Source organism: Rattus norvegicus, chromosome 4 (assembly GCF_036323735.1).
Source record: "Rattus norvegicus strain BN/NHsdMcwi chromosome 4, GRCr8, whole genome shotgun sequence".
In the NCBI taxonomy this organism is placed as follows: domain Eukaryota; kingdom Metazoa; phylum Chordata; class Mammalia; order Rodentia; family Muridae; genus Rattus; species Rattus norvegicus.
Window position 1 is genome coordinate 77,609,852 of NC_086022.1, and position 24,555 is coordinate 77,634,406.

Below are 24,555 nucleotides of genomic sequence, written 5' to 3' on the forward strand. Positions count from 1 at the left end.
ATAAACCCTTAATTCACCTTTGTTTAACATATATCCGTAGAAAAAGGTAATTTTTGTAGATATGACCACAGAAGAAAGCATACCTTACCCATGGCTCATACCTTTTCATTATCTTTAATCATTAGGTCATTAAACAGGAAGTTTATGCTTTTGTACTTTGTCAAAGTAAAACTATACAGATTGTAGGGAGCAATTGTAAGAATGAAGCTCATTTACTGGTATTTAAACTGACTGTCTTAAAGGAAAACTTTATTGTAATATTATAATTATCTTCTATCAGTTTTCATCTTAGATATTCTAGTGACTATTTTGTAATCTCTTTCATTGTACATGGGGTACAATGTGAGACTGCCAGATTGCCTTAGGAAAGGAAAGCAACCACCCCTACCTTGCCAGCTGATATGAGAACTCATTATTTAATACTTGAAGCTACATGTGACTCTGCTAGTTTGGCAGAGTGGTATGTGTACACATCTGCTTGCTTGTTTGTAAACACCTCGCCCTTTTAAATTTCAGTTCTAAGAACCCAGAAGAGGCAGAACTAGAAGATACCCTCAATCAAGTGGTAAGCTGCTTCATGACCACACACATTGCCCTTTGTAAGGCTTTTTTTATAGGGGACCTGAAATGTGCAAAGTTACACATATTTTGATCTTGAATTTATGGCTTTACTCCTAAATTTTACTTTTAATGTTGGCACTTTGCTTTTTCTGTTTTAATTTTTCAAAGATTAATTTATTTTATTATATGCATATGAGTGTTTATATGAACTACACGTGTGCTTGTACCTGAGGAAGTCAGAAGGGTGTTATATCTCCTGGATCTGGAGTGACAGATGGTTGTGAGCCACCATGTGCTAGGAATGGAACTCAGATCCTCTGCAAGAACAGCAAGTACCCTAATCCGCTGAGCCATCTCTCCAGCCTTAGTACTTTGCTTCTTGCTACTAAGTCTAGTCCAGTCAACTGGGATTTAATCAGTGGGTGGCAATATTTATTGTGAACATTTCAGGGTGAGTTTGTACCATGTTGGAACACAGGCCCACCCAAAACCAAGCAATCCTTGCCTTCTGGTGGTATCTAGAGACAATCAGCTTGTGAATTAGCTTCACTAAGGTGTCCTTTCCCTGGCTTTGCCAGATGGTGGTCTTCAAGTACATCGAGGACAAAGATGTATTTCAGAAGTTCTATGCAAAGATGCTTGCCAAGAGACTGGTACATCAGAACAGTGCGAGTGACGATGCTGAAGCAAGCATGATCTCTAAATTAAAGGTACTATTCTTTTCCTGGGGAATCCCAGCTTCCTCAGACTATTGACGTGGTGCTTGCAGTGTGATCCCTGCTTCCCAGCCAGGCCTCTGGTGCTCTCCTTCCTTTGCCACCCTGTTTTGGACTCTTCTGTTCTGTGTAGCTAGGCATCCTCACCTGCCTCCCACACACTCAGCCTTGTTGGCCCTGTGTAAAAATGCTACTTCCAAAACAAAATACCATGGGCTGGGAAACGTGGGCACAGAAATGAACTCTCCATTCTGGGGACTCAGACGTCTAAAATTTAGATCTTGTTTCTGAAGCAGGCTTTCCTGGCTCTCTCAACCACTGCGTTTGGCCTATTACTCACAGGGAACATCCTCTTAAAGAGGCTCCTACACTCATGAACTGACAAGGACCCATCTTCAAACACCTCCACACCAGAGGTTTAAACTTGAGCAGACACATTCTGGAAAAAATAGATCGGGGTAGACTAAGGGACAAGAAGACTATTTGGGCTATGGAAGGGCATGGTTTGAGGGTCTTTGACAGCCCAGGCTAACCTCAGCCTGCTGAGTAAGGGGCTTTCAGATGTGCGTCTCCACCTGTCTCTAAATGATTTCCTAGTCATAATCTATTGCAGCGCTAGAACACCTTTAAAATGTAGCTTTAAATGCTGCAATATGTTTACTGCCTATTGAAAATCACCCAGTCCTCCAACTTTTAATGGTCTTTATTCCATACAATTTTAATCTGTATAGATTTATGCCATAAGATATGACTAAATGTTGTAGTAGCTTCAGAGAACTAAAGACAAAGATATATTGTGATTTCTCTAAAATTCCCTTATATGCACTACATACGTTCATGGTTCTATGCAAATTAATGAGACAGTTGCCTGGGTTTATTTCAGCAAGCTTGTGGTTTTGAGTACACTTCCAAACTCCAGCGAATGTTTCAAGACATTGGTGTAAGCAAAGATCTAAATGAACAGTTCAAAAAGCACCTGACGAATTCAGAACCACTGGACTGTGAGTACCGAGTGCTCATAGGAGGGCTGTTTGGGCTCTTGGTCGCGAACGAGAGAAGTGATAGACTATGGAGTGAGGGTGCTAAATGGGGTCAGAGTTTGAAAGATTAAGAAGTAGGCATTTCTCCCAAGTACTCTCTCCTCCTAACTCCCAGATGGTATGATGGCAGCATTTGCTGAGACCAGTCATGTGCTCCTGACCCTCGTCTTGGGTTGATACATGGGCTTATTTTTGTCTTGTGTTTTGAACCTTAGTTTGAATACATTTCTGATTATTTTCTTCTCTCATTGTTTTTGATGAAAATTCTATTCTTTCCAAATCAAAACTTCTGTCATCATTAAGCTTGTGTTGTTAGTGGACATCTGAGTTATCTGTGAAGGTGAAAGTGTCCTAATTCATAGGTTCCTCGAATCTCTCCTGTCTGTCTTGACATCTGTACATGGTACACAAGTTGTAGTGGAGGTATTTTCTTGTATTTGGGTCTGTTAAATCATTGCTGGTCACCATACACTGCTTTACATGCTGAACTTCATATCCAGAAGGGGAAAAATGAAATTGATCAAGGCAGATCAGCTTAGGAACTGTGTATTGACAGTAAAGTGGAAAACCATTGCCCTGGAGGGAAACAGTTGCTGGTTCTTCAACCTTTGGTATGAGTTTTTGATACAGGACATCTCACTGTGTATGTGTAGCCTACTAGACTTGTAATGAATTTTTAAATTTTTTCACTATTTCTCTCTCTCTCTCTCTCTCTCTCTCTCTCTCTCTCTCTCTCTCTGTGTGTGTATGTGTGTGTGTGTGTGTGTGTGTGTGTGTGTGTGTGTGTGTGTGTAAAACAATAGAATTTTAAACTTTGTAGAGTAATTAAATATTTTCTCTCCCCCAGTGGACTTCAGTATTCAGGTCCTGAGTTCCGGATCATGGCCCTTTCAGCAGTCTTGCACGTTTGCCTTGCCGTCAGAGGTAAGGGTGGTTTTGTTCTCTCATCTCTTTCAACTGGTGAGAGGAAAAGGGGCTGGGCTGGCTGACATTAGTGTGCTGACTGCAGTGTTGTGTAATCAGTCAGTGCAGTGTTTGTGGGGAATATGAAATGGGCCTTTGTTGAATAGCGAAAGGCTGGTTAACTCTGTTGTAGCAAACAGTGTTGATTCACTCCTATCAAGTGGAGAGTCTCAGTGAACTCTTGATGCACCTACTGGGCATAAAGTAGAAACCTGCTTTGGTTCCACACAACTGTAGTCTAACAGTGCTCACAAGACAGTCCCCAGCATTTGTAGTTCATTTCTCTGTAAGCACTGATTTTATTCTCAGAACTTGGGGCAGGGACATTTGTTTAGAAATGCTGACTATCGAACGTAAGCCATGGATGCTGCACAGTGCTCTTCTTTCGTCTAGTTGGAGCGCAGTTACCAACGGTTTACAGCTTTCTACGCCAGCCGTCACAGTGGCAGAAAATTGACATGGTTGTATCAACTGTCCAAAGGGGAACTAGTCACTAACTGCTTCAAAAACAGATACACTTTGCAGGTAAAATCTTTTTATTTGGGGTAAAACACCTAAGTACTAATTGATGAAGAGACAACCTATAGAACTCCAGTTAGATAGCTCACGCAGTAGGATGGAGTTCATCTGCTGACAAAGCAGTGTAGGGAGTAAAGCATGCTTGTCATTGGCAGGGAAGAGAATCCTAGTTGCTGGCTATAGGTGCAAGTCACTTCCTTACTCTGAACCTCAGATTCCTCCTCTGAGTTTGGAGTGTTTGCTTACACTACAGAAGTGGTCTTTGATAGGTTTAGAGAGTGCCCATTGCCTGACATGCAACACTTCACTCTCTAGGTCCAGTCACAGCTCTCTGCAGCCTCACAGGGGTAGGACTCCCTAGCACATCCAGCAGTGTGGAGTGCCTAATAATGACAGCTATGGGCTAATTGCATGTGTATGAAAGCTGGGGTCCAGTTAACTGACAGTGCACTGTGGCTTGTGTGTTGCAGAGCCAAATTTTCTTTCAAAGTCTAGGTTCTTTCTACTCTCACTTCTGTACTCAAGTGTGTTCATACCTTGAAAAGGTTCCAGTAGCGACCTGGTAATGATAATTTCTTTTAGCATTAAACTTTAGATGGGTGACTCAAACTGCTCATTAGTTAACCTTTCTACTTCTACATTGATAAGATAATTAAGTAACCATTATACCTGGTATGGAGGTCTCTGGCATCTTGAACACACACATAATATATACCTGGTATGTACCCCCACCCAGGGGGTACTACTGTGCATAAAAACTAAACTCATAATTCATGTCTCTACAACTGGTGCCTGTTTACACAAGTGTGGATAGGCTCTTATGTTTATGCTTGTGTAGAGGATACATCGCAGGAGAAAACTGAAAGCCCTTTCAGTGTTTGAAAGGTGTCTTTAAGGAAAATGTCCAGTCTCCTGGCCTTGTGACATTTTGTATTCCATCTCTTTTGTATCTGAAGAATGCATTTTGTGAAAGTAGGTTGTACCTATGAAGACCTTTCCTGTGTTTCACATTTCCTCCTTTCTTTTCTCTGGGCCGTGAAGGCGTCCACATTCCAGATGGCCATCCTGCTTCAGTACAACACAGAAGACGCCTATACTGTGCAGCAGCTGACCGACAGCACTCAGATTAAAATGGTAGGTCTGCCGTCTCATCCTTGCTTGGTACTCTCAAGCTGCCCGTTCTTTGTTCATTGGGATGTTGTAGAAAGGGGGAGAGGGCACAGGTGTCTTTGACTTAATAGATGTTAACTGCATGGAGAAAAAAATGAAAAGTAGTAAAACTTGGACTAAGGCACCGGAAGACCAGGCCAGATCCACCGAGGGCGTTTCTCTGGGACCTCTGACACTTTGGATGGCAACAGGACCACTGAATCCTCATGGTTGAGTGAGAGAAGTTTACATAATGGGCAAGGTTCAGTTGAGCCAAAGGTTAACCTGATTTACCTCAAACTAGTGTGAGGAACACCCCCACATTTCTGGTGCTGGTGGCACTGCAATATGGGTCATAAAGCTCCACGTGCCACTCTCATGATTTTATGACTTTACAGTTTTTAAGCAAATAGTTTTGGAGAAAACAGGTACTTAGACAGACATGATGGCTAGCACTTGTGATGGTAGTGGCCAGATTTTATTTAGTCAGTAAACAGCTTTATATAACCCCACTACTATCCCATTCTAGAACATCTCCACCCCTTGAGAGTAGACCATAACTGTTAGCAGTGACAACTCTACCTTCCCACTTTGCCCAATGCCTCTGATGCCCATTATCCTCTTCTGTGTTGTACCGAAGCAGGAGTGGACTCTTCTACTCTGGACATGACATAAAAGTAGAATCAAGCTATATGTCTCTTTCTCCACTTGCCTTATTTTCACTTATGTATATCCTGTCTGCAAAGGCTTAGCAGATAGTAGTATTTATTCATTTGCATGTGTGTGTGTACGCACACGTGTGCACATGTGTGTATGGATACATTTGTGTGTAGATATATGTATTTGTATTCACGTTTGTTGTAGACTAGAAGTAGATGTCCCTGTGTTACACTTTCATCCTTTCTTTGAGGCAGAGTCTCTCAGGGAATCTGGAGCTTATCCATTCAGCAGGGCTGCATAGCCAGTAAGACTTAGGGTTCTCTCACTTATTCCCCACAGTGCTCCAGACAAGGCTAAGCCTTCACATGAGTGCTGGTGAACAGATACACGAGTTTAAGTTTTTTCTCATTCACTTTATTTTTTGTTTGGTTGGGGTTTTCTGTTGTTGTTGTTGTTGTTGTTGTTGTTGTTGTTGTTGTTGTTGTTGAAACAGTCTCCTATAATCCAGGGTGACCTCAAACTTACTAAGTAGGCAGAGAATGGCCTTGAATTAACTTACTGTCCCTCTGCCTTTACCCACACATCTGTACTCTGTAGTGGATTACTGACATGCTCCACACCTGTTTTTATGCAGTGCAGGAGATTGAATCCAGGGCCTTGGGCACGTTAGGCAGGCAAGTACTCCACCACATAAGCTGTAGTCCCTCCCAGCCCCCATTTTATTTTTTAGTTGATATGTCCACTTACTGATGGATACACTGTTGTACATACATTTTTTATTTTTATAAAACCTACTCTTATTCTTTGCTGGCTGTTTGAAAGGGCTGACAGGTCTGCCTCTCTAGTCTCTACTTGGCCTTCTCCTCGATGCCACACCAGTCTTTCTACTTTTTTGTAGTATTAGAATTACCTTATGGGTCTTTAGCCGCCCTCCTTCAGGCCCCAGTTCATAGCTGCCACTCCTCTGACAGACCTACCTTCATAGTCTCAGACCAGCATGGGAGCCTTGGTTAAGAGTGCAGGTGAGGAAGTTAAGTGTCCATGAAGCTTGATGGTGCTGGGAATCACTGGAGCAGCTGATGCCTCAGAGAAGTCACATGATGTACTTGAGTTCACTAAAGCCAAGTTGGCAGCAGGTCAGCTGCCCCTGAGTTTGAGCTTGGTCATGAATGTAGTGTAGCATTGGTTCGGCCGAAGCTCCTGGTTGCTTTGTTTGCATGTTCAAGGGTGTGGTTTAGTGGTAGAACACTTGCTTGGCACCCAGCCCTGGGTTTGATCCCCAGCGCCACATAAATGCCTTTTGAAGCTTCAGACATTGAAGAAGTGAATCATTTCCTGTAGGTTTCATAGAAGAAGCAGGCCACATATTGTGTGCGGTCGTTTTGGGAAACTGCATTATTGCCTTTGAGTAGTGGGTGCTTCAGTCCATGTCACTTTCTCTAGGTGGGCTCTGCTTTGGGGTGATGACTACTCCTGTGAGACAGTGATCTGAGTCTCTGGGACAGCCACTAGAAAGAAGTATTCTTCCTCCTTGCTCACCATCTTTCTTTAATTGCAGGACATTTTGGCACAAGTCCTACAGATTTTACTGAAGTCAAAATTGCTGGTATGTTTGTATACTTTGTGTTGCTGGAAGTAACCCTTACCCTGGGATGTGCCTAGTAACAGTTATTTTCTTCTAGGTCTTAGAAGATGAAAATGCCAATGTTGATGAGGTGGAATTGAAGCCAGACACCTTAATAAAGTTATATCTTGGTTATAAAAAGTAAGAAAAATCTAATATATAGCTGTTGGTCTTCCCCCCTGGCACAGGGCATACTTCAGAAGCCAAGGGACTCTGCATAGGCGTGCTGACTGCCTGCAGTCCTCAGTGCTGCTTTGTTTAATACTGAGTTTGATTTTCTCTTTATTTTGAAAATAAGTTTAAGTGACTCATGACATGTTTAGACCTTTATATCAAGTTATTTTAGTGTTATTACACTTCACAAAATTGAGGGTCAAATGTCACTTCAGTCACTGCTCTTGGTAAAATTACATACGACTGATGGAGGAGCAGTTCCCAGGTGGTTGGTAGAAATGATGTAGAGAGATGGGTGTGAGCCACCTGCCCAGTCCAGAGAGGCAAAACATGCAGTGTTGAAAGACAGGAAGCAGGCTTTTTAATGACCTGTTTCCTCTGTTGTCTTGACAGTAAGAAATTGAGGGTTAATATCAATGTACCAATGAAAACTGAACAGAAGCAGGAACAAGAAACCACACACAAAAATATAGAGGAAGACCGCAAACTACTGATTCAGGTGACTGAACCATGTCTGCACTGTATGCTTAGGGAAATGTGTTGGCCTCATCTGTGCTCTAACTGGAAAGAGCTGCCAGAGTGACACAGCTTAGTAACGGCCAAAGATGCCTGAAGCGGCACACTGGTGTCTGAGGGATGAAGTATGTCATGTACCAAACAAAAGCAGTCTACTCTTCTTCCTAAATATTGGGCAACAGATAATATATGGCAGATTAAAGAAGCAGGACAGTGGGGGCAAGGGTAGGTACCTTTTATAGCTTTAGAGATCCATCTTTTCTTTATTCTTTAGTGCTAGAGTTGGCCAAAATATTTAAGATTTACATTTATTTTTTTATACATGTTTTGTCTAAATGTAGGCACACCTGGGGCACTGGTGTCCCCAGAGGCCAGGAAAGGATGGTGCATCTGCTGGAACTAGAGTCAAGAGTGTTGGGAGCTACTGCTGTAGGTGTGGGAACCGAGCTCAGTATGCTTAAACCACTGAGCCATCAATCTCTAGCCCCTTGGCTATAACATTTTGTTTGTTCTGTTAGGGCTGAAATATAGAGCTGATTGTTTGCACTCTCTCTGACCTGTAGGACACTTGTTATCCCAGCATGGAGTAGAACTGAGGCGTACAGGCTGCCTTGAATGTTCATGCTCAGCTGTTAATGCTCTAAGCCTGTTTTTCTTTGTTGATTACATAGGCGGCCATCGTAAGAATCATGAAAATGAGGAAGGTTCTGAAACACCAGCAGTTACTTGGTGAAGTCCTCACTCAGCTGTCCTCCAGGTTCAAACCTCGGGTCCCAGTGATCAAGGTACAGGAATTACAGAGCAGCAGCTATATCTTCTGATTGTTAGGAAACTTGTAGCAAAATGCTTAATGGCTGTTTCCTGAAAATGGGAATTGGGTTACTACTAGAAGAAACTTCAACAAAGTCAGCCAACTTGATGCTTGAAGTAAATATAAGAGATGTACATGTCGTAAATATGCTTTTATAATTGATATCCTGATAAGGAGTTAAGTCACAGGCATCTAAAAGGTCACATGTTCCTCCCCTATCCTCCCTGTGTTTCTCTGTCAGTGAGCTGCCCTGCAGCCTTGGCTGGCTTTGCCTGGTGGGAAGCAGTGTAGAGAGAATGTTCTCTGCTGCTGAGAACTTGTCTGGCAGTATGAAGGGATTCATTCTGGGCTGCCTTTAGGAAATACTTGTCCATTTCTGCTGCCATGCAGGGACACACTCCTCTGTATCTAGGGCACTAATGATCACATTTGCTTAGTTTCTGCTGGCAATAACTCAGCAGGCCTTTCCTTTTCTGAAACTACTTGGGTAAGCCTCAGCCAGTGGAGACCCAGGGATGGCAGTGCATGGTGAGTCCTCAGTGGTCAGGAGCTATTAGTACCATTGCTAGCCTGTTCTTCAGGTTCTGACTCACCCCTCCTGTGCTTCTAACCTGTGACTTCAGAGTCCTGCCCAGGGGCAGCCACTTTGTTAAAAAGGGAAATTGTGACCTAGATGTGCTAGAGCCCTTGCCTTCTTAATGCATAGGGCAGTTTGGGGTGGGGTGTGTATGCAGTCACCCATAGGTGTTACTGAAGGACTGCATTCAGGACAGTAGACAGGTTGAATCTGCTCCCTGCTGAGCTCAGTGGAGGGTAACTGGTGAGAGATAGACCTCTTTCCTGATGGTTATTTGCCTTTCTCTTCCCCCTTAACTCCCTCTTCTTCCCAAAATAATGCCCAGAAATGCATTGATATTCTCATCGAAAAAGAATATTTGGAGCGAGTCGATGGTGAGAAGGACACCTACAGTTACTTGGCTTAACCCATCTAGCAGGGTCTCCGTGACCCACGAGCAGATAGTTCCAGTGAATAAAGTGGAAACAACTCGAGTTCATAGCAGCCAGCCTGCCACCATTTGGACCTTCCTTTTTAAAGCTGAGACCACAGTTTCCACCAGCTGGTCTCAAGCTACAGCAGGACTGCTCAGGACTGACACATTTCAGTCTGTAAACAGACGCCAATGCCATTTACCCTAACTCACAGACAGAGGGGAACCGAACCTTCCATGCTGAGGCTGCATGCTACCGCACTTAAATCAATACATTGGCTCCCTGGTTAACAGCTGTCGTCTGAGGCAGCACACGAGAGCGAGTCTGAATGGACCCACGTGTAATCTGCTATGAAAACCATTTGTATAGTGTGTTTCATTTTTTTAATGTGTGAAAATAAAGAAAATTAAAGGATTTCTGTACAAGTTGCATTTGGTTTTGTTTTAAGTTTTACTAATTTCTATTATGTAAATAAAAGATTTAATGATTGTGCAAGTGTATATTCCTAGTGTCTTCCTGGAATCCAAAAGGGCTGCATTCTTTGGATTGGAAATTAAGATCTTAATTTTTAAAGCCCTTAAATCTTTTTGGGCACTGACCCCTTATTTTCTGAGACTTCTTTGAGTACCATTGAGTATGGCGTTTGAAAGAAGACGACTCCAGATTGCTGCTGTCGATTCTGCAGGGACTAAATGAATACTGAGACAGGTGTAGAAGCTGTTCTGTATTACCACTAGGAAGCTGGAATATGGAAGTAGAACCAACATACCTCCATAGTCCCAAGGTCCATTAGTGACAGGAAGTGGCAGCTAATTATTAGCAGGTTATGGTTCTAACCTGTAAGAGGCTGCCTGCTGATTGAGGTCAAAGTCATCTGAATTATCAGAAACTCCCTGACCACCAGGGAGGATGGTCAGCCCTCTCCACTTGTGGGTAAGAACTGAGAATCTCTCTCATTCCAGGTCCCTCCTAGTGAAGCTTTTCCAAGGAGGCTGCCATATTCACCCCAGGATGTCCCCGGAAGGAGGGCCCAGGCCAGGGGTTGAAGGCTCTCATCTTCCTCAGATCCAGCCCAGCCCAGGGGCATCCTCAGACCTCCAGGGACTCTGCCACAAGGCACTGCACCGACCTTTGCTCTCAATCTCCATTTCCTGGCTAAAGGGCAAGAGGAATGCAGAGGAGGTGATGGAATGAATCTTCAGTCTCAGCACTGTCACTTCACTCCTTGGTTCATTCTCCTACTAAGGAAGCCCTCAGGGTTCTCAGCTTACTTATCCCTCTGCTAAAGTCTAAGCAAGTGAAATTCTGAAGAGCCTGGCACCAAATGCACTTCAGTTCCCATGCTTTATTTTGGGGTAGGGGACACAGTTGTACTTAATCAATTTCAGGCTTACACATTAGGCAACTTATTATGTACTACTAAGCCACATTGTTAGCCCTTCGCTTTGAGATAGAAATGTGTTTAATTGGGCAGCCCTGGCTGGCCTCAAACTCGTGATCTTGGTTCTGCCTCCCCAGCGCTGATTGTAGGCATGCTTCATCACACCCCATTCATCCATGTCTCGAGGTATGTCTGCTTTTCACTCTTAATAATTAAGACTCTCCATATATAAACTAGGTAGAAACCAACCACCCCATGCTTTCCCTCCACCCGAAAGGATATTAGAGTTCCAGACATGATTTGAAAACTCCCCTATTAATTTGCAAACTGTGAATCATGCTCACAGCTTGCTTGTCCTCACGGTTCACTTGTTCATTTTCATACCTGAAACACAGTTAAAAAACAAAAGCACCGTAGGCCCACTTAACGAATTTATCTTAAATCCATGAAGAATAGGGAAGAGGACAAGCAAGTTTGGCTGGGATCTCTTCGAATGTTCCAGGATCAAATGTACTTTTAGGGTAAGTACACAGGATCTCGACAGCAGACTCAGCCAGGGCAGGGGCTAACCTCACATTTTAGGTTGTTGGTAAGTGAAGTGTTGGTATGCATTCATTCAGCTTCCTGCACTGCTGCCATTCCTCCCTGCCACAATGGATTCTCACCCTTCTAGAACCCAGATAAGCTCTTTGTTCTGTAAATCAACTTTTGGTTGTGGTTTATCACAGCAAGAGAAATAACAATGTAGGGGCTAGGCAGACTATGAGTTGTAGGCCAGCTTAGGGTATGTGGAAGACCTTGTCTCAAAAATAAATAAAAATAACACAAAACACTTGGAAGGTCCAAAGGAAACTCTAAATGGCAGTCCCAGTATCTAGAAGTGAGCTCAATGTGCACTATAGGTAGGTTTCTGGTAGATAAAAAAAATCAGCATTCCTCAGGAACTTGTACAAAATGAGTCATTTCCTTATGGTGGAAGAGACGTGAGAGTTCATGCTGGCCTTTAGGCTCCCACAGTATCACAAGTACCTATTACACATTCCAAAGTCCACACTAATCATTAGCCCTTCTCACCACCTCCTCTACCCTACACTGTCTCCATCTCATTCTCCTCCTAACCCTGTGGTTCTTACTGTGTGCCCCACCCCCTTCCTCATTCTGCTAATGCTTTTCTCAACTATCTTCTCTATTCTCCATCCTCTGCTATTCTCCCCTTACAAATAGGACTGGCCATGTTCAGTTTACTTCCTCTCTGCAATGGGCTCTTGCAGATGCCTCTAGCTGTTCTCTCATATCTATAACAAAAGCCATACTGTGGGATGGTCATGTTAGTTTTATATATCTACAAACCTGAATTTCTACCCCATACTAATTTACTTCGTGATGACAGGATGACTGTAAAACTTTGGATAAAATCTAGGTTACACTCAAGTATGCCCAAGTATTTACCTTCCTGGGCCTTGAGTTGACACTGCCTCGGCAACTAAAACTTGAAGAAAAAAAAGCAGTTGAAAGAAGCAAGACCTAGATTCAGGGGTGTCTACCCATTCCCAAAGAGATGATTCTTAATTAGCTTACCCTTACTGCTCTTGTTAATGCTTCCCCAAGTCCCGGAGTGAAAAAAAGGACCAAAATGGGGGCAAAACTGGCAACTACTAGAGCTTACCTTTTAATCTAACAGTGTTGGTTTGCCTCCTTTAAATTAATGTTCCAGTGGTTAAGAGCACTTGATGTGTAGCCCTAAGACTAAGCAGACAGCCTCTCTTGCACCTATAATCTCAGTGCTGTTGTGGGAGAGAAAAAGAGGGTCATTAGGGCTGCCCCTTTACATCTGAACTCTTTATTGACTATGTATAGATTCGTGAGAACGGGGACTCAGTCTTTAGCTGTGTAATACACTTCTGAACCCATTGAGTTCAAAAGGATGCCTCTAAACCCAGTTGTAACACAATCGTGGTGGGTCACAGAGCTAAAGGGTTAGACATGAATATAAGAGTTTTCATGGGACTGGGAGTCAGAGTGAGGGTAAGGGTGATCAGTTTGCAAAGAGTACATATGTGTAAAAATGAAAAACGATTTAAGTTGAGAATAAAAAGGCAATGTCTGTGTCTGGAAATGGCTTACTCTTAACCCGAGACCACCAGACAAGGAGTCACCAGCATAGCAAGCCACTGCCTTTGTAGGAACTTGAAGACCTGCTTCCAAGAAGGAATGAGAAGAGTGGCTACTGAAATAGCAGGCTCTTGAAATTTAAAACATTACGCATTTTACAGTGTTTATTCCTTACTGAACAATCTCTGCCTAGTTTTCCTTTTAGAGACCTAGATTTGAGGATTAAAAAAACAAATATCTTTTCAGTTCAGGCAGCTATGTGGTGGCAGACTAGCAAGATCTTTGTCCAACCAGGTGAGCATGGAATTATTTCTAATACCTACCCACATAGATCTACTTATGGCCCTCACTTGAATCATTTATAACAAAGGGTGAAATGCAAAAGCAGAATACTTAAGTTCTTTCAAATGTTCACGAGACTTATTCTGGTGACCTGTAAACAAACTTTAACCATGCAATTTGTTGGTATCCATAGCAGTGGCCAAACACTGCCCACCAAGGCAGAAATCAAAGAACTTCTAGTAAGTATATAAGAGAGGTAAGGTGATTTCCAATATTGAAAAATATACTGTTTCTAGGTATATAATGACTTTTTAATACAAGCTTTTCCCACATCAGTCTGGAAGAGGCAGTATGGACCAGTTTACCTGTGCCAGGCTTTGCGCTCTCCTCCACTATACATGGGCTTCAATCTGACTGGATCTAACTAGAATGAAAGTTTATCAAATGGAGCCAGTGAGAGGATTTTGGGGGTGAAGGCACTTACTGTCAGGCCTGATGACCTGTTTTGAGCCCAAAGACCCAGTGTGGAAGGAGAAAATGTTTTCTGTTTTTCTGAAAGGCCTCACCAGATATGGGTTTGGGTCTCCCACACAACCTACAACCTTTTTGCCTTGGCTCTCCAAGTACTTGTCTGAGCATTTGTAACCCTGTCTAAACTATATAGAGTCTAAGCTATGTAGGTTCTTAGAAATAACCTAGTGCAACCTGTTATTTGTATATATGGACAGCAGAATGGAAGGGTCAACAGCTTTCCCCAGGGAACAGGCTGGCTAGAATGTGTCCCACTGTTTCCTACAACTGACTTTCCTTGCACAGAACCTGTGCCAGTGTTGTTCACTCATGTCCTCTAAAGACTAACAGGCAGTCCTAACACTGGATCTAGGTAAACACTATGCCAGTATGTTTATTAGTTATTAAATATTCACAGACAGCTGGAAAAACAAAGAGGAGTTGTGTTTTCCCACTGGATATAGTCTTTCTAGAATCAGTTGGTGATGTTCTGTAACAAGTGACTCAACAACAAGTTCAAGTATTCTTTATTCAAATTTGAAAAATGTACCATACTGCATTATTGCAAAAATTCACTGGTACAAAACACTTTGCAGCTGGTGAGAAGGCAATAAAAAGTTGATTTTAAAACTCATTACTATAAATTACTGTTACAGTACTTTGCAAATTCAAAATTTCAAACTGCATTTCCTTTTTCTAAATTGCCCACAGTACTCAAGGTTCCTGAAGCTAAGGCAGCTGTTTGAGAGGAGGGGAAGAGGTAGTAGATTTCAAGGGATTTCCATTTCTCGTTCGATGCCCACATACTTCAGGGCATCAGCCTGGCTGTATCTGAAACAACATGAACAAAAAATGACTACCTGTCCAACATCAGGAAAACCAAGCCTGCTGATAAGAGTAGATTATGTCTCTAACATCCAGATCCCCGACCCGCTTTACACAGCTGTATACATGAAGGGGAGGCATGCATCTGTCACTGGTCACCTGCTAGTTGTGAGTTGCCTGTGCCAGAAGCACTCCCCACCCCTGCTCAACCCTCCCTGTGCCCCTGCAGCACTCTGCTCTGAAAGGCAATTCCACACTGATGTCTGGGTCTAATCCAAAACCATGGTTTGTAAAGAATGGCTGATGCCAAGAGCAACTTTCCCACTGACAGCGCTGATTCAGAAAGTGGATGTCAAGACAGGCTCTTGAGGGTCCCACTACGAGGGAAGCTGGACAGCTTTGCTTCATACCCTGGGCCATTTGAAACAAACATGAGATAAAAGCCAGGAGGACCCTATTCCAGTTCCACAAGTTTCAGTTGGTTCTCTCCAGCTATGCAGTTAAAACATAGGCCTCCCATTTCAACAACTTAAATTTCTAAGTGGAATGGATATTCAACCCCAAGAATTCTTTAACTCGTAGTCTTTATTAGGTCATATTTAAATGATGGTCCATGGAGCCAGGTGGCTCTAAGAAATAAGTCCACAGTGCCAGCCTGATCCTGCCAATGGAGTTAAACACTGTCAATGTTATGATATGTTATGAATGTTATGAAGTTTCCTCAGAAAGAATACAGTGACCACCAGGTGATGTTCACAATTAAAACAATGAAGATGTAAATGTGCTACCAATAAAGATACACATGCTGTACCAATGAGAAGGCGCTGTAGAATATAGCTGTATAAGGTGTGTCATGAGGCATAGATTAAGCCCTAGAAGTCAGTTCTATCAATAGCAGGGTGTTAGATGTAGCTTTCTGCATAGGTTTTGTTAATTTTTTTCAAATAAACATTGTACAATTAATACATGAGAACGACCCTGAGGAAACATGCAACTCTCTATTGGTACCCACAGTAAATAGTGACTGGCCAGTTAAAAGAGCGCTGCTTCTAATGATGGCAGATCTGCCAGAGAACGTAAGTAAAAACAGCCTTTGAACCTAGCCCGTAGCGTGAGAAGGGACACTTAGATAGCACTAAAAGTATATTTTACCAACCTGTAATCAAAGAACAACTCTTCACCAGTCTGGATAGCTCTCTTAGCAAAGATGCCTATCCTGTGGTCACCATTAACCATCATAACTGTAAAGAGAAACATTGGGGACAGTGAGCAGGAAGACAGGCCACAGGAAGTTAACTGTTTCAAATAGCAAGTACTTAAGAGGTACTGAAGTTTGCTGCCACTTGGCTGCAAAGGGAACTGTTGCATCGATCTGTCAATTCTAACTTAAAAGCTTACCTTTTGCATAGCAGTTTGGATTTACTGAATGATTAGCAAAACGAATTTTGTTGCCCTTGCGGGTTGCATCCACCACAAAATCTAAAGAGAAGAAACAGACAATCCAGTGACTTATTTTCAGTCATAGACCAAGGTTGTTATGGTTTTCAGGATTTGACTTAAAAAGCAAATAAAACATTCAACTTCATCTAATATAAGAAATGTCATTTGGAAGAAAATGCTCTTCTAGATTAAAGTGAATCCTGCTTGTTAAATGTAGCTCTCAAACGCCATGACTTCGCAATTCTATACTGCTGGGCAAAACATGGCTTAAACGATATGATCCAGCCAAATTCCTCTGAGTATCAAGAAGTGGGCATATTAACATTTTAAGATTACAATATTTCTATGGAGCATTTTCATTAAAAAGAAAATGTTCTGTCTGGTCCGAGTGAAAGTCTGTCTGGGTATGTGACGCGCACACTGATTTTCACAGGTTCCTTCACAGACACAGGCCTCAGCAGCTGCTGCAGCCCTGCTCACAATATATGGGCAACATCCTCAAGCCACACGGGGCTTTCAAAATGCTGTTCATCCTCTCAGGTCAGACACTGAAGAGGTAAACTACAACTATTCAGCCCACAAGTTCCATGGGGCATGAGGCAAGCCACAGCAGTGGGAGACCATGTTCTCCCACAGCCAGAGCATGAGGCAGGCCCATCTGCAAGTGGCTGGGACTCTAGATGACTGTTTCCTGCACACAGTCTTTCTGCTCATTGGGAACTTCCCCTCTCCTTACCAGTGAGCAACACAGTCCTGAAACTAGGCCTGCTAAGAAATGCCAAGAGCTGTTCCTGCAGTTAGATGTCCTCGGTCCTGGAATCTTGCTGACCTCTAATTTGAAAACCTTGCCTTCCAGCTCAGAACATACCATTGTTCAAGTTGAACAGAAAGCTGCACATGTATTTGTCATACACTTTCCCTCTTCTGTCTGCTTCATCCTGAGAAATAATCTACAAAGAAGACACAGGAGGAGATTGTACTGGAGTACATGGTTAAGACTGTTAGAACACAAAAGAGCCAAGTAAGAGAATTTTGGTTCCTTTTGAAGATATCAAGGAGTAGCTAAATTTTCTTCTCTATTTAGCATGTACACAGTAAAGAGTTCATGGGGGAAGTGCTTGTCCAGCCATGCCCTAGTATGTGTGCAGGTCAAAGGACACCTTGAGAGGGAGTCACTACTCTCCTTCTACCATGTGGGTCCTGGATTAAACCCAGGTCATCAACTTGGCAGCAGGTGCCTTTATCCGCTGAACTATACACCAGTCCAAATAACACTTTTAAGAACTCCAAATCAGGGGTTGGGGATTTAGCTCAGTGGTAGAGCGCTTGCCTAGCAAGCGCAAGGCCCTGGGTTCGGTCCCCAGCTCCAGAAAAAAAGGGAAAGAAAAGAAAGAACTCCAAATCAGAGAGATTTCTATGTCCTAAGCAATATGCCTAGAGAAAATGACAACGATATTGTCTTTCTGCTGAGTAAAAGATGCAAACTGTGACTTTCTAAGGCTGTGATCTGGCTTTTTCCTAGCCCCACAACTAAAAAGCCAAGCTAATAAAGCTGTTGTTTTAGGGTCCCCATCAGCTTGCCTGCCAAGAAAGTAGAACCAAATATATACAGCAAAACTCTTGTTCCTGAACATCTTCTTCTTCAGGTAATAAAAGCCAAACATCACCAGAAATAAAGCAACCCAGCTAGTCACTATATAAACCAAATCTTCAAACACAAATAAGTCCAAGCTAAAGGAAATTTAGTATTATTCCATTCTAAACTTGGTCTTGTTCAATGAAATCTATCCAAAACAAGGAAGCTGCTACTATAAAAATCCACTGGAATACCCGAGTGCCTTACCTCTCCACAGTATTCTGAGATGAATTCATTTTTCTGTACTGGATCTTTGATAAAGATGCCCCAGCCTGCCACATCAGACGGTGCCAGCAGTAAGTGCTAGAGAGTAAGCACAATCACATTAGGACTGACTGCAGGGGCACACTGAGACTAGTGTCTGCAGGTTGCAAACAAGTTAGCAGAGATAAACCTCAGACCATCCGAGGGGAATTACTCGACTCCCAAGTAGATTTGATAGGTATAAAAGTTGCTGAATGTGTCTGGAAAACTACTAAAGTAATGTTTCTAAGTAAAATTCAGAAAAAAAATCCTCTTACAGGAAAGACAAACAAGCCTCCCCATCTGGGCCGGGGGTACTGCATCAAGGGAAGTAGGAGGATCTGCTTTTCTCTCACTTCTGTTCAGTCCAGTCCTGGAACTTTCAACCATCGTCCTCTAAAGGCTCATGTGCCCCAGCTTGTGGACTGATCCCCAAGAGGCAACTGAATTGTGAGGCTCTGAACAACTGAAGAGCAGTCTCGTGACAGACTCAATTTGTTGGCATTACTGGGAGGTGATGCAGATTCAATGAGTGGGGGGGTCAGAGGAAGTGGTCCCTGGTGATATGTCTTTCAAATACGTCTCTTGCTCCTGAGCCTTCCTGGGTTCCCTCTGCCTTCTGTGTGCTGTGGATTGAGCTACTGTTGCCCACTACATGTTCCCCTACCATAATGCTCTGCCTCACTATGCCTGGGCCAGGAGCAAGGGAAGTGACCATGTGCTGAAACCAACAGCCAAAATCTTCTCTTCTTTATGTTGTTTTTCTCAGTTACTGTAGCAAAACTAAGAAACACAGAATTTCATTTTTGTATATGTATATATAGTTTATACATGTGTGGGCACATGGTATGTTCCCACATGTGTGCACATGTGCATGTCAGTGAGCACCTTCAGGTGCATCTATTGCTTGCCACTTCTTTGGTGACATGGAATCTCCAAAGAGATTCCTTGCTTCATTTCAGTTAGACTGGCTGGCAGTGAAGACCCAGGCCCACTAGTCTACCCCACAGCCAGACCTCCAGCACTGAGGTTATTAACATGGCCACACCTGGTTTTTAATGGGGGTGCTGGTTATATGAATGTCATGTTTGCACAGCAAGCTTTTGGTTTTAAGACATGTCACTATACCTTTGAACATGGGTCTCCCACCATACCCAATTAATGAAACCAACTGAAGGTATACACACCAACCACTCTCCTCTCGGCCTTTCTGTTTCCCAAAGTACATTCGCTCGTTTGCCCAAGCCCTTAGCACATTTGGTTCTTCAATGGCATTTATTCCTCTGAATACCCGGACATTTCCTCCACAGCTTTCCTCTAAAAATTCCTCATGATAACACACCAAAACTAACCTTAGTATGAGGAATATGATGATTCATCAATCCCACAGAAGGCCAAGATGATAAGAACCAAATATAACTTTTTTTATTTATATTTTTGCTTTGTTTGTCTTTTGTGACCGAGTCTCTCTGTGTATTCTGCCTATCCTGAACTCACTGTGTAGACCAGGCTGGCCTGGAACTCACAGAGATTGGCTGTCTCCTGAGTCCTAGGATTAAAGGTATGTGCCACCATTACTTGGCAACATATAACTTTTCATCAGGGCTCTTTATCCTGCTTCACTCAGAACCTTCTTGTGACCTTTAAAGGGGTTCCTAGATCACCCAGGCTTTTCTAAGCCACTCCTTCTTGTCAGGTGAACTTCCCTATCACCTTTCTGATCAGAAACAAAATTAGCTAAATATTGGGAACAAGCAAGTGAAACCAGGTGGTAAGAACTATATGCACAGTGTTCTACTTCTGAGAGCTAACAAATGTCAGAGAAGACACGTCAGCATGAGCATTCCTGCCCTCTGTGAACAAGCCGAAGGAAGAGAATATAGATCCTACAGTGGCCAATATGGCATCAGGACACAGACAAAAGATGTCTCAGCAGATGTGCCAAAGGAAACTGAAACATTAGGGTCTAATGACCTAAATGAATATGCAGCCACCTAAAGTAAAATGATTCGAGAATATTCACTGTGCTCAGCTAATCTAGGTCAGATTTTCCATGAACAGTGTTGGTTCAAAGACCCAAGGGGGGAAAAAAAAAGCCAAGAGAAGCTGAAAGTTCTACCTACGGCAGGATTTCAAAGAGGGTCCCCTGAAGAGTAGGGTGATAAGGCTAGAGAGATGGCTCAGTGATTAGGGGCACTAGCCATTCCTGCAAAGGACCTGGATTTGGTTCCCATACAGTGCCTCACAACCATCAGTAACTCTAGTTCCAGAGGACTTAATAACCCTCCTCTAAACTATGTGGGTACCAGACATGTATTTAGTGCACACACATACATGCAGGCAAAACACTCATAAACATACTACCTTTAAAAATAAAAATAATAGGGTGCTATCAACCATGTGATGGTTCATGAGATGTGACTACACCACACAGGGCAGAAGTGGTAGTGTGGGGAGGGAAGGGACAGCGAGACCCCAGATTGTGATTCTTGCTCCATTACTTGCAATTGTCTTTAGATTCATGGCGCGCTATGTAAGGTACAGGTATGAAGGGCACCTTAAGGAGTTAGTCTCTACTCATACCATGTTGAGTACTGGGTTTTACTCATGGAGTCATCTCATTAGATAGTGAGTCATGTGAATCTTGGTTTTCTTACCTGTAATATACAGTAAGCAGCCAAACAGTGCTTACGTGCTAGACAGCTAATAATACTGAAGGGATTAGTTAAAGATACTGAATCTTCAAGTTTCTTTTGCTTAGTGATTACTCCCTGGCTGCTACATTTAAAATCACTTTATGTAATGCTTGGGCTTCAAATCCCTAATTGCTAGGTGGTTCATTTTAAGGCTCTGAGGTTGGTAGCACCTTGAGAGTCTTGTGATACAGTTCACATATATGCTCCTATTTTACTCAGTCTCTAGAGTGCTGGCACCGCAGGCATGCACCATATACCTGGCCTGTTTGCAAGTGCTAAAGAATAAGAACAAAGTCTACAGAACTTTGCTGGAGGAAATTTCATCTTTTACTGTGCACAGAAAGTACCCTTAAAAAACCATCCCAAGAATGTACATTTGTATCAGAGTATCAGAATGCACATTCTAATATGAATCAACATTTATTTCTATCGAGGAGATAAAACTACTTTGTGGAAGAAAACAAAACATTGAGTCAGCTATTTAAAAAATAGAAAATAATTCCTATTTCAAGTCTGATAACATTAATGGCTACTTCTCAGAACCCCAGGTTTATCTTACCACCCAATAAGGCATTTATTTTATAGAAAATTGAGGATTGCATTAGCTCTTTATGTAGTGCCTCCTGGGTGGTGGTCAGTGTCACGATGAAGCTGACTCTCTGCTCTCCGCCACCAGCTGTCAGAAACTCGCTGGAGGAGAAGATGAACACACACTATAATTCCAGGAGAAGTTCATAACTGCAGAAGTAGCTATTGATGCTCTGTGTGTACAGTGGAAGGATTATATGGTCTGAATCAGTGGTGGGAATGTTGTTACTCCACATGCCGTGCAGAACCAACATCAATATACAGCTTTGACGAAATAGCACACTAAGAAAAACAAAGAGAAGTCTGCAGAACATGAACATGGCCAGAGAATAAAGGAAGCCAAAGAAAAATGCCAGGAGCAGAATGCCAAAAGAGGTAGACTATCTTCACTAAGAACTTTTACTTATAAGTCTGAGTCCAGTCAAAAATAAGTCTTTAAGAATAGTAATTATCAGATCTTAAAGCTGAGACACACTCCTGTGATATCCACACAACACCTGACCACTGTGCCTTCATCAGCCGCACCTTTAAGGCCCACTTTTATTTTTTGTTCCCAGATAGAATCTCTGAGACTATCAGTAAACAGCCATCTTCTGGAGGATGGAGATGAAGTCTAGTTGCTGGTGGTGTGCTTACCTAACATGCACAAAGCCCTGTGTTTAATCCACAGCACCACATAAAATCAGGCATGGTAGCATATACCTGTAATCCAGCACTCAGGAGGTAGAGGCAGGAGGATTCAAGTTCATTTTCAGTAAGTTTGAAAAAGCAGAATTTACACAAGACACCAAAACTAATAACAAAGTGTCCACATTAACTCTTTGTATTTACCTTTTTAGAGCCCCGCTGAATGCTACAGTTCTTGCAGGACACATTTTTACTGTCCCAGTGGTCAGCAGCTCCACAAGTGAGACAGAGGTCAGGATCACACTCTCGGACAGCCAGGTAGCACGGACACTGCTTGGTGTTGCATTGTGCTTTGCACCGGCATCCAGGAAAGCGGTTTTGACCTTTAGGGATAAATTTTATCATCATCACCACCATATCCAACAGTCATCACCATCCACAATCCTTTCCAGGAAGGCAGTCAATGTCTTGCTGAGCACATGAGTCACTCATTTAAACCCTTACAGTCTTTCCCTTACTGTTCCATGGTAAGGATGAGGAAATAGGCAACCACAAACATGAAGCTGATAGGACTGAGACACACTACTGCTGGTTCTTGTTGTCCATTTCCTATCTGTTAAATAGCATATGAATGTAAGGTCCTACAGTTAATTAAACAGGTAAAGGGAGGTCTTTAGACTGAACAGTATCCATAACCCTAGACCATTCCAGTAAACCTGCGGTTCTCAACCTGTCGGTTTGACCCCTTTGGCAAACCTCTCTCCAAAACAAATATACATTATGATTCATAACAGTAGCAAAATTATGAAATAGCAACAAAAATAATTTTATGGCTGGGGTCACCACAACATCAACTGTACTAAAGGGTCACAGCATTAGGAAGGTTGAGAACCACTGTAATAAAGCATATCTCTAACCCATTCTTTGGTATCCAGACCAAAGCTTTCTTGAGTGATTGTGAAAACCTCCTGTGCCCTTACATACTTCTCTTCATTCTGAAGACCAAAACCCTCTTAACTCTCACTACTTCTGATACCCACAAAAGGAATAGGCAGTTACTTCTAGATTCTCCTTACAGTCTATGCCTCTTTACTATAATTCAAATGACCAAAGAGAAAAACAGAAAAATCCAATCCATTTCTACAACTCTGCCTAACTTGTGCATGAGCACACAGTCACATTGCCCAAGAGGCTGACTAGACATTAGCACAGTACAGGGCTCAGTATAAACACTTGTAGAATAAGCAGCTCTCCTAAGGCAAGCAGTGAGAGAGCACTCCCAGTCCTTATGTCTTGATTTAAATCACCAGTTTCAGCTGCTGACCAAAGCCTATTCAGTTCTCATGCAATTGCACCAAAGCAACAAATACTTACACTCTGAACTACATTGACAAAACTTTTCACAAAAATTTTGTGCTATCACACAAGGGCACGAACTGTCACAAGGCTGCCGTGGATGGTCACAGGGTTGATAGTTGTAAACATGGTTAGAGGAGCCGTCTGAGTAAAGATAACAGCACGCAGCCAATGAATCCAGGGAGATGGGAAATGATCATCACAATTAACAAGACATTCTTCCCCACTACCTCTGGAACATCCTTGACTGGCTGCCTTTACTGAAGTACACATCACTCCTGTGGAGAGAAAAAAAATACCTCCCACCCCCAAGTACTTAAAAACTTGGTGCCACATTTCAGCCCCACTTCCAAAGAACTGCTTCTCACTGACTCACTCCATCCAGTTCACTTTACTCTCTAAGCAGCAGTAACTGCAGATCAACAAACACAGTTCATTTAAACTAATTTGCTAAGTAAAAGTCAGTTAAATCAGCATGACCAAAACTTCATCCAGTTTCTATTCTAAAACAAATGAAGACAAAAGACATTTGGGGCTGATAACGAGGTTAGATGGGAGGATGCTGACCCTTTTTCAGTTGGATCTTTCTGCAGTGTGCAGCCCACAACCTGCAAAAAATAAAAAAGGTTCTGTGTGAGGTACGACTAGCTACAAATCTGCGTCCTGTCTTAGTGGGCCTGGCTGTGCGATTAACGCAGCAGTGCTGGTTTTAGACTCCCTAGCTTGTCAGTTCAGAGTGACTCAGGAACCTGCTCACTCAGGTCACTTTGTCATGCCCAGAAGCCTGGCAATAAAGTTCTTGTCCACACTGCCTGGTTAAGACTACAAAGGCGGGCTGGGGATTTAGCTCAGTGGTAGAGCGCTTACCTAGGAAGCGCAAGGCCCTGGGTTCGGTCCCCAGCTCCGAAAAAAAAGAACCAAAAAAAAAAAAGACTACAAAGGCCTTTGCCATGCATACCTACCGATCTAGTCCTGTCTGAATTATAGATACTGATACTTTCTATAATTTTCAGCATCACTAACTACCCCGTTGAACTGCATGGTAAGAAACTGTCCAACCACAAACTCAGAAGCATCTAGTAAAGCCTAAGTTTTCTACTATTTAAGAAGTATTGTAACACATTCAGTGAACCTAA

General features: G+C 42.7%; 2 protein-coding genes across 36 annotated transcripts in view; one reads left to right on the forward strand and one right to left on the reverse strand.

Annotated features, from left to right (window-relative positions):
- Positions 1–24,359, forward strand: part of Cul1 (cullin 1) — an 82,430-nt gene extending 58,071 nt beyond the window's left edge. For 4 of the 11 annotated variants that reach the window (XR_010065658.1, XR_010065657.1, XR_010065659.1 and 1 more), the window contains exons 12-23: positions 517–565; positions 1,140–1,271; positions 2,161–2,278; positions 3,165–3,241; positions 3,674–3,805; positions 4,841–4,933; positions 7,167–7,214; positions 7,291–7,373; positions 7,800–7,905; positions 8,594–8,707; positions 10,686–17,570; positions 17,682–24,359. Coding sequence is in view for 4 of the 11 variants with exons in the window: in NM_001108627.2 (NP_001102097.1) it covers positions 517–565; positions 1,140–1,271; positions 2,161–2,278; positions 3,165–3,241; positions 3,674–3,805; positions 4,841–4,933; positions 7,167–7,214; positions 7,291–7,373; positions 7,800–7,905; positions 8,594–8,707; positions 9,636–9,716 (1,033 nt within the window). In the remaining 7 variants the exon portion in view is untranslated. Of the gene's footprint in view, positions 1–516; positions 566–1,139; positions 1,272–2,160; positions 2,279–3,164; positions 3,242–3,673; positions 3,806–4,840; positions 4,934–7,166; positions 7,215–7,290; positions 7,374–7,799; positions 7,906–8,593; positions 8,708–9,635; positions 10,224–10,685; positions 17,571–17,681 lie in introns of those variants that run through there. The other 7 variants (XM_006236411.4, XM_063286252.1, XM_063286253.1 and 4 more) reach the window with 5 other exon arrangements.
- Ezh2 (enhancer of zeste 2 polycomb repressive complex 2 subunit) overlaps positions 14,372–24,555 on the reverse strand; it is a 74,376-nt gene continuing 64,192 nt past the window's right edge. For 16 of the 25 annotated variants that reach the window (XM_063286013.1, XM_006236405.5, XM_006236402.5 and 13 more), the window contains 8 exons: positions 23,987–24,027; positions 23,438–23,563; positions 22,268–22,446; positions 18,117–18,212; positions 17,142–17,223; positions 16,232–16,312; positions 15,990–16,074; positions 14,519–14,839 (listed from right to left, as the gene is read on the reverse strand). In XM_063286013.1, the coding sequence (XP_063142083.1) occupies positions 14,779–14,839; positions 15,990–16,074; positions 16,232–16,312; positions 17,142–17,223; positions 18,117–18,212; positions 22,268–22,446; positions 23,438–23,563; positions 23,987–24,027 (751 nt within the window). In that variant the 3' untranslated portion in view covers positions 14,519–14,778. Of the gene's footprint in view, positions 14,840–15,989; positions 16,075–16,231; positions 16,313–17,141; positions 17,224–18,116; positions 18,213–22,267; positions 22,447–23,437; positions 23,564–23,986; positions 24,028–24,555 lie in introns of all 25 variants that reach the window. The other 9 variants (XM_063286021.1, XM_063286019.1, XM_063286018.1 and 6 more) reach the window with 2 other exon arrangements.